This window comes from Melitaea cinxia, chromosome 21, assembly GCF_905220565.1.
Source record: "Melitaea cinxia chromosome 21, ilMelCinx1.1, whole genome shotgun sequence".
NCBI lineage: Eukaryota > Metazoa > Arthropoda > Insecta > Lepidoptera > Nymphalidae > Melitaea > Melitaea cinxia.
Window position 1 is genome coordinate 6,318,283 of NC_059414.1, and position 10,431 is coordinate 6,328,713.

The following is a 10,431-nucleotide window of genomic DNA, read 5'->3' on the forward strand; positions in this document are numbered from 1 at the left end:
CTGACAATCCATTCAAAAGATATCACGAGTTAAAAAAAAATTAAAAAATAAACTGTATTCGGCTAGCTATGCGTTGTAGGCGTCACTCGGGCAGGGGTACGGGAGGGGGGTTAAGATCACTCGCGCGGTCGGCTCCCTACGTGATGGACGTGTGCGGAATTTACGCTTGATAATAATTCGTTTAGTAAGTAACTAAACCGATTTAAAAAGTTCTTTTCAGAACTAAACCCATTTATATAAAATATTGTTCACTTAGTTATTAACCTAATAAATTACTTGAATATTTTTCATGATTTTCAATTTAATTTTAATAAATAGTAGGTAGTTGTGTACGTTGTCATATAGTAGCATATATAGCTTACAGTTATGCTAATTTAGTTCAAAGGCATTTTTTCTTTTGTCATTTTGAAATGCCTAAAAGATCAAGATCTCAACTTTCTAGAAATAGTTCCCAGGCCAGGGCATCAAAAATACGTCGAAATGAAGAATCTTCATCAGAAACTGAAAATCGTCTTTCAATTCATAGACAATATGTGGCACAATCGCGTGCTAGAGAGTCGAGTACCGAGCGTTCGCAACGGCTCGCTGAACAAAATATGAGAACCACTCAAATACGCGCGCGAGAATCCAGTTTGCAGCGTTCTCAACGGCTCGCTGAACAAAATGTGAGGACTTCTCGAGTCCGCGCGCGAGAGTCCAGTCTTGAGCGTTCAGAGCGACTAGCTGATCAAAATTTGAGAACCTCTCAAGCACGCGCGCGAGAATCGAGTCTTGAGCGTTTACAGCGTCTAGCTCAACAAAATTTGAGAACCTCTCAGGTACGCGCGCGAGAGTCCAGTCTTGAGCGTTCGCAGCGCCTTACTGAACAAAATCTAAGAACCTCTCATGTGCATGCGCGAGAGTCAAGTACTCAGCGTTTGCAGCGGCTTGAAGAGCAAAATATCAGAAATATTCAATCTCGCACTAGGGAATCAAGCTCTGAGCGTTTCCAACGCCTTCAAGATCAGAGAGAACGACAACAGACGTCAAGAGCGAGAAGTCGCAATCAAGTTTTAGCCCACAGTAAAAGATCGGCTTTTAGATACGATCCACAGATTGATTATGCTCAACAGTCTTCCGTCCAAATCGGCGACATGAATAAGATCTGCCCTAAGTGTTCAGCCAAAAAATGGGTCGATGAAACTAATGGCATGTGCTGTGCTTCTGGAAAAGTTAGTCTCCCCAGTATTCAGGAACCACCACAGCCAATAAAAAATCTTTTGACAAATAATCATTCGCTATCTAGACATTTCATAACCAACATCCGTAAGTACAATAGCCTATTTCAAATGACTTCGTTTGGCGCCAAAGAAATAAGAGAGGGTAATTTTATGCCAACTTTTAAAATAGAGGGACAGGTATATCATCTTATTGGTAGCCTTTTACCACCACCAGGCCAAAATCCACAATACTTGCAGGTATATTTCATTTCAGACGCAGATCAGCTATCATTGAGGTCAAACATAGCTCCAACGCTGAAAATAGATTTAATTAACGAACTACAGACCGCACTGAATAGCCACAATGTATATATACGAAGCTTTAAACAAAACATAGAACGCAATTCTTCGGATAATTTAAAATTAATTATTCATTCCGACCGCCCACCACAGACAGCACACCCGGGTAGATACAATGCTCCAGCTGTAAACGAGGTAGCCGTTCTCTTGGTTGACGAAGAAAAAGGCCCCAGAGATATAGTGCTCCACGGAAGAGACGGCCAACTTAAAAGGGTCTCTGAGTTACACCGATCGTATGATCCACTACAGTATCCCTTAATGTTCGTGAAAGGAGAAGACGGTTATTATTTAACCATTCCGCAGGAAGGTACAGCGCGTAACAAAACTGTGACGTGCATGCAATTTTATGCATTTAGGTTGATGGTTAGAGCTAACTGTTTTAATGCATTACATTATTACAGGGACTTATTTAGTCAATATATTGTCGATATGATGGCAAAAATGATATCGGAACGATTGAATTACATATGTCGTAACCAACAGAGACTAAGGGCTGAAGAATACATTCATCTCAGAGATGCTTTAAATCAAGACGGAAATGTTGACCCATCAAATATCGGTCAACGCGTAATCTTGCCATCTTCATTTACAGGTTCTCCGCGTTACCTGCATGAAAAAACCCAAGACGCGATGACTTATGTCCGAAATTACGGGAGACCAGACTTATTTGTCACATTTACGTGCAACCCCGAATGGCCTGAAATTAAAGCGGAACTACTACCTGATCAGCGATCTTTCGATCGTCATGACATCATTTCAAGGGTGTTTCATTTGAAAATGAAGAAATTCTTAAATTTATTCGTTAAAAATGAAATATTCGGCAAAGTGAAATGTTACATGGCAAGTGTAGAATGGCAGAAGCGAGGTTTACCACACTGTCATTTGCTGTTTTGGCTAGAAACAAAAATCCAACCAGACGAAATTGATAGCGTCATAGTTGCGGAACTACCCAACCAACAAAACGATCCGATATTGTACGATATCGTAACAAAAAATATGGTGCACGGACCATGCGGAGAACATAACTTATCAGCACCATGTATGAAAAACGGTATTTGCACAAAAAAATACCCACGACGTTTAGTCAACGAAACTCAGACTGGAGAGGACGGATATCCAGTTTATCGTCGTCGTGATGCCGCAAATGGAGGACTGAGCGCTTCGCTAAATATCAGAGGCAGAATTGAAACACGTAGTTGGTTCGCAACAGACTAAAAATATTTATTTATGCCTTGGATACTGTACATTTTGATACAACATCATAACACCCCCACTTATCAAAATAAATCAAACATAGATACAGACTATTACATATTACATACAAACAATACCAAGCAGATCCATAAACTTATAGTGTTTTATGGGGCATAAACCTTTGGTAAGTATATCGGCAGGCATATCCTCACTAGAAATGTATTTAATTTTAACATATTCATGTTTTACTGCATCTCTAATATAATGGTAACGTACATCAATGTGTTTTGATCTGTTATGACTCTGGTTACTTAAAGCTAACTTCAATGCACTCTGATTATCACAATATAAATTAATTACATAAAGTCTATCAGTAATTTCATACATTAAATTTCTTAAGTATACAGCTTCTCTAGAAGCTTCCGATAGTGCAGTGTATTCTGCCTCTGTGCTAGACAGTGAAACTGTTTTTTGCTTTCTACTTTGCCACGAAATAACTGAACCTGATAACATAAAGCAAAATCCAGTATAGGATTTCCTATCTAGAGCATCACTAGCCCAATCACTATCCACAAAGCCTTCTAGATTTTTATTATTACTACAATATTTTAAACAATAATTCTTAGTACATTGTAAGTATCTCAATAAACGTTTTGCATAGTTCCAATGAATAAGATTATAACTGCTATTGAATTGACTAAGATAGCTCACAGAATAGGCAATATCTGGTCTCGTTAACACTGCTAAGTACATTAAACTTCCAATTAGTCTTTGGTAAGGAACATCAGGTAAACATTTATCAGATGACTTCTCTAAATTTAATTTAGGCTCAATTGGAGTACTTTGTGTTTTACAATCAGACATTTGAAATTTAGAAACTAACTGTTCAATATATTGTTGTTGATCTAGAGTAATAACATTTTTATTTTTATCTAAACTTATTCTCATGCCCAGATATTGTCTTACAGCTCCTAAGTCTTTTAACTTAAATTCTGAACTTAACACATTTTTTAATTTATTAGTTTCTGAATCACAGTTTGAAAAAATAAGAAAATCGTCCACATACAATGCTACTATAATTTTAACTTTACCCTTCATTTTTGTAAACAAACATGGCTCATATTGACTGTTATTAAAATTTAATTTAATTAAAACTTCTTTAACCCTCTCATACCATGCTAGGGATGATTGTTTTAACCCGTAAATAGCCTTTTTTAATTTTAATACTTTTCCCCCACTTTTGTTTACAAAACCTTCAGGTAATGACATGTATATATTTTCCTTCAAAAAACCATTCAAAAAAGCAGTAGTTACATCTAAATGGCTAATACTCATTCTTATCTTTACACTAAGAGCAAATAGTAATCTTAAAGTAGAATGTCTCACTACTGGTGAGAATGTATCACTATAGTCCACTCCAGGTTTTTGCGTAAAGCCTTTGGCCACAAGTCTGGCTCTATATCGCACATTATTATCAATATCAAATTTTTTATTAAGCACCCACCTGCACTTCACTATTGTCACATCACCTGGATTGTCAACAAGCTCCCACGTTTCGCTATCCTCAAACGAATGCAACTCCTCGGCCATTGCTCGCTTCCACTGCTCCTTCTCGGGCCCCTCCAAAGCCTCTGAGAACACAATCTCTTCGGATGCTGGAATAGAAATAGGTACACATATGTTGCTAAAACCATAACGTTCAGGTGCCTTTCTCTGACGCATACTAAGTATATCTGTCATCAGGTCAGGTTTTAAAGTTGATTGGACTGCGTGTTCTGGAACATCTTGTATTGCAATTTCAGGTAACATTTCATTACAATCAATAAATTCTGAAGAATCTGAGGTGTAATCTAAGGTATCTTTTATTTCTGAAATATTTGTGGATACCCCCACTGCATCACTACTCTCCTCATCCATATTTTTTGATGTCACTTCATTAGTAATCCAGGTAGCTGAGTCTTTACTGGTTTCCCCAACATCTGTATCATTTTCTAACACTATGACATCTCTACTAATGATGACAGTATTCTTAATAGGGTCATACACACGATATCCTTTTATATCTTCACTATATCCAATTAAAATATGCTGTGTGGCTTTCTTGTCCCATTTTAAACGTTTCTGTTTAGGGACATGAACCATCACTTTGCTGCCAAATAAACGTAGGTGACTCAAGTCTGGTTTTGATCCATACCACAGTTCATATGGAGTTTTATCCAATCCTGATGCAATAGAACGGTTTTTTAAATATACAGCAGTATTGGCCGCCTCAGCCCAAAACTTTTTGTCTAACTTTGCATCATATAATAAACATTTAGCCTTCTCCACAACTGTACGGTTGGCTCTTTCACTAAGACCATTCTGTTCTGGAGTGTAATTATTTGATTTTTGATGTATTATACCAGCACGATTTAAGTAAGTTGCAAACTCCTTATTACAATATTCTAGTCCATTATCGGTTCTCAATATTTTTATTTTTTTACTTTGTTGATTTTCAACAACTGATTTGAACTCTTTAAATCTGTTGAAAACTTCATTTTTGTGCTTCAGAAAATAAATGAAAGTCATTCGACTATAATCATCGATAAATAACAAGAAGTATCGAGCACCACTCAAAGAATTTGTTTCCATGGGACCACAAATATCACTGTGAATTCTGTGTAGCGTTTCTGTGCTTCGCTCACCCACATGTGAAAAGGGTAATCTCATTTGTTTCCCTTCACAGCAAACAGAACATTGAGACTTAGATATATCAAACTTACCATCATATGACAAGCCATCCACAATACCATTTCTCATTTTATGCATATCTTGACTATTTATATGTGCAAGTCTTCTGTGCCATAGCTTTCCACTAACCACTGGAGCAGCCAACAAACAACTATGTGGTTGTAATCTTAGCTTATAAACACCGTCTGTTAAATCCGCAGTCGCAACTAACCTATTGTTCTTGTCTCGAATATAACAGTGCTTCTCTTTGAATATGACATTATTACCATTTTTAATAAGCTCACTTACTGATAATAAATTGGTTGTAAGACTTGGAATACACAGTACATTTTTAACTGTTATTTGACATTTTAATTCTGAAACAATGTCTACGTCTCCGGAACAAACCACTGGCACTTTTGATTTATTAGCAACAACTATTTCTGGTAAACACGGCGTTAAGTTCACGTTCTTTACCCAATCTTTATTTGCAGTCATATGTGCGCTTGCTCCAGAGTCCACGTACCATTCTTTCTTATTAAATTTTCCATTCAGAAAAACAACATTAAATAAGCATTTACTTGCATTTTTCTTTAACATAGGGCACTGATTTCGATAATGTCCATCTTCTTTACACTTGTAACATGTGATTGACTTTGTTGACGTATTCTCAGTCACTATTTTTTTATTTGAGGTAGAAAATGATCCGCCATGTTTCTTTGTCTTGTTACTAGAAGAATATTTATTTTTCACTGCTAATGCTGCGCCATTATTTTCAAAACCACTATTAATCTCCATGTCGAGTAATTTTGATTTAATGACATCCGCAGTAATCGAAATACCTGAGTGTTCAATTGCCATAATCATCGGAGAATAACGATCGGACAATCCGGCTAATAGTAACGATCCTATCCACTCATCTGTTATAATAAATCCCGTTCCATTTAACCTTTGAGCTGTTTCAATCATTTGTGTCACATAGGTAGCCATCGAGTCATAATTTTCAAGCCTTATGGATATTAAATTTCGAAGGAGGGTAATTTTTCTTGAAAAACCACAATCGTCATACATAACTTTTAATTTATGCCATAATTCTGCTGAGCTCTTGGTGTTTTTTATGTGCACGTACAAAACTGGATCTATCGTTAATATTAACTTTGCCTTCGTTTTGGCGTCGTCGGCTTTACTTCAAAATCTGCCGTTGGTTTGATGTACTTGTCCATACCTTCAAGTACCAACAAGCTTTCGGCCGCAAAACACCACTCGTCATAATTCTCCCTGCCTTTTAATTTCGGCACACTAGCAATATAGTTCATTGTCGTGTTTCTGCGATACAACTTACACAATTTACCTATTTTAAATTATAAAATAACTGATAAACCGGTAGAAAGCCCATAACCTATTGAAACACGTAGTTGGTTCGCAACAGACTAAAAATATTTATTTATGCCTTGGATACTGTACATTTTGATACAACATCATAACAAATTTCACTATAGATAATAGTTGGATTGTCCCATATTCTCCACTTTTGTGCAGGACGTTTAATGCTCACATAAATGTAGAGTACTGTCACTCAGTTCAAGCCATCAAATACATTTGTAAATACATAAATAAAGGATCGGACCAAGCTACATTTGGCGTCAGAAACCCAAATGATGAAGTGGAAAACTACGTAAATGGCCGTTACATAAGTACTTCCGAAGCTGCTTGGCGAATATTCGAATTCCCGATCCATGAGCGGCATCCTACAGTTTTGCAGTTAGCTGTCCACTTAGAAAATGGCCAAAGGGTGTATTTTACCACAGAAACGGCTGTACAAGTGGCCCAAAATCCACGTAAAACAACATTGCTGGCTTTTTTTGAGCTCTGTAATGAAGATGAATTCGCAAAAACACTTCTTTACCACGAAGTCCCGCAATACTACACATGGGCCAATAATAAGTTCACCAGAAGGAAGCGTGGTGAGAATGTAGTTGGCTATCCAGGCATAAAAAAAGATTCCGCTTTAGGTAGAGTCTACGGTGTCCATCCTTCTCAATCCGAGTGTTTCTATCTTAGGATGTTGCTGCACCACGTACGCGGTCCAACTTCATTCCAGTACTTGAAAACCGTTGACGGAGTTCTGAAAGAAACGTATCAAGCTGCTTGCCGTGCTAGAGGTTTGCTAGAAAACGATGACCATTGGGAAAATACTCTCAGAGAAGCTTCGCTTTCTCAATGTCCATTACAATTGAGAGAATTGTTTGTGGTCATACTTTTATTTTGTCAGCCATCGGAACCATTAAAATTATGGAACATTTTCAAAGACGATTTATGTGAAGATATTAGACACAGAATCAGACAGCAAAATCAAGACATCACCTTACCATACAATGAGGACATTTATAACGAAGGTTTGATACAAATAGAAAATAAACTGTTGCAATTAAATGACAAAAGCCTAAGTGATTTCGGATTACCATCATCAGTTCGTACAGAAAGCAATGCAGCAGAGACTATGACTCATCGCTATGATACAAATAATTTGACCGCTTTTGTCAATGAAAACCTGCCAAAGTTAGTCCCAGATCAAAGACATGCTTTTGAAACTATAGTCGATAGCGTCATTCATGACAAAAGAAAAGTTTTCTTTTTGGATGCACCTGGTGGAACGGGAAAGACGTTTCTTGCAAATTTGATACTTGCTAAGATAAGACAATCAGGGAAGATAGCAATAGCAGTTGCTTCCTCAGGAATTGCTGCAACTCTCTTGAAGGATGGCAAAACTGCTCATTCTACTTTTAAACTTCCACTATCCGTCAATCTTGAACAACAATCTACATGTTCCATCCGCAAAAATGGACCTATTGGTAAATTACTACAAGACGCCTCATTGATTATGTGGGACGAATGCACGATGAGCCATAGAGCACATATAGAGGCCGTGAACAGAACCTTACAGGATCTAAGGAACTCCTCTGCAGTCATGGGCGGGATTACTTTTGTATTTGCTGGAGATTTTCGACAGACTCTCCCCGTTATTAACAGAGGCACGCGAGCAGATATCATCAAGGCATGCTTGAAATCGTCTCCCTTATGGACTACGATTGAAACATTAAAATTAAGGACAAATATGAGAGCTCATCTTCATGGAATCACTGATAGCGATTTCCCACAGCAACTGCTAAAACTTGGGGAAGGAATTTTTCCAACTCCAAATTTAAGCGGTCATTGTGACATTCTTCTGGATGAGTCTCTAGGCCAAATACTCCATAATTTGGAAAATTTAATAGATTCTGTATACCCTGATATCGAGAATTTGCACGAAAGAGACTTCCATTGGCTGTGTTCTCGGGCTATAGTATCACCTAAGAATGATACTGTCAATGAAATAAACAATCTGATTGTTCAAAAAGTCCCCGGCCAAACAAAAACATACAAATCGATCGACACTGTAACGAATATTGAAGATGCAGTCCATTATCCACAGGAATTTTTAAATTCGTTGAACCCTTCTGGACTGCCACCCCATGAATTGACGTTAAAAATCGGAATCCCAATCATGCTTTTAAGAAATTTAAACCCTCCGAGCATGTGTAATGGGACGAGGCTGCTTATTAAGGAGTTAGAGGACAATTTAATAGTAGCAACTATTATCACTGGCCCAGCAGGTGGTCAACTAGCTCATATACCGAGGATACCGATGATCCCAACTGATCTGCCAATCCCATTTAAACGGCTTCAATTTCCGGTAAAAACATCTTTCGCATTAACAATTAACAAGTCCCAAGGCCAAACCTTCGAATTAGTAGGGATCGATCTGCGAAAGAAATGTTTTACTCATGGTCAACTGTATGTTGGTCTATCGCGAGTCGGAGCCCCTGAAAATCAATTTATTTTGCTGCCACAAAATAAAACAACATCAAATATTGTTTACAGAGAAGCTCTAACAAAATAAATGTATTTTCTTTTAGGGTTATGACCTCAATAATTGAAAAAAAAAAAAACAAAAAATTAAAAAAATATATCAAAAAAAAGAAAAAAACCCCAAAAATATACAAAAAAAAAAAAAACACATAAATACAAAAAAATCATTAAATAATATCTGAATTTAATTATTCTTATTTTTTTTTTATTTACTCTTTTTTAGGAGCTCGACGCAAAAAGGGATGAAAATGTGTCATATTATTATTATTATTATGAATGTGTTAAAATTAACAAATCTAAATGTAATGTTTAATGCCCGTGCGAAGCCGGGACGGGCCGCTAGTAATACATAAATGATATAGTAGAGGAAGCCGGGGCGGGTCGCTAGTTAAATATATTTCAGTTTAAGTCGAATATCATTTCTTGATTAGCTTGCAATTACTTTATCTTACTTTGATTTAAATTATTCAATTCTTGAGGATAAGCGTATATCTAAAAAAAAAATAGTTTCTAACACCCGATAATTTAATTTAAGATCTACCTATAATGACAATGGAATTTCTTTGTTTATGGGTCTATTACAAATACGAAAATGCAACACTTGTCTTAATACAGATATAATTTTTACATCTTTTTTTACGTCTATATAAACTGACATGGAATTTATTTTAATTTATTGTTAATTAATGTGACTTATTTGAAATTTTAATTAATGTAAGTGGTAAATCCGTACTGATTAATAAAGTATAAATAAATAAAAAAAATAAGTACCTCATCGAGCTAATGAAGTTTGCAGATTTTGCTTGCCATTAAGCCATATCTTACTGGTTCCAAGTACTAGTACATACTGTTCCGTTGTTCTAACTAGGATAAGCTGAGCTTAGATGTGAGTTTATGAGCCTGCAAACTGGAACCGAGTTAATTTTTTAGTCTCTATATTGGTAATTATAATACTCTTAATCGATGTCTAATTATTTATCTATACAAATAAATAAAATTGGTATGTCTGTTTGTAATATTAAAAGAACCGCTTTTTACTAAATGCATATGGATGTATACA

At 36.4% G+C, this 10,431-nt stretch overlaps 2 protein-coding genes across 2 annotated transcripts; both read left to right on the forward strand.

Annotated features, from left to right (window-relative positions):
- The first annotated feature begins 410 nt into the window (after window positions 1-410).
- On the forward strand, window positions 411-2,774 carry LOC123664264. The gene has a single exon (XM_045598859.1). The coding sequence runs from the start codon at window positions 411-413 to the stop codon at window positions 2,772-2,774; it is 2,364 nt and encodes a 787-aa protein (XP_045454815.1).
- Window positions 2,775-6,474: 3,700 nt separating this feature from the next.
- LOC123664266 lies at window positions 6,475-9,402 on the forward strand. The gene is made up of 2 exons (XM_045598860.1): window positions 6,475-6,662; window positions 7,002-9,402. The coding sequence occupies exons 1-2, from the start codon at window positions 6,475-6,477 to the stop codon at window positions 9,400-9,402; spliced, it is 2,589 nt and encodes an 862-aa protein (XP_045454816.1).
- Window positions 9,403-10,431: the final 1,029 nt, after the last annotated feature.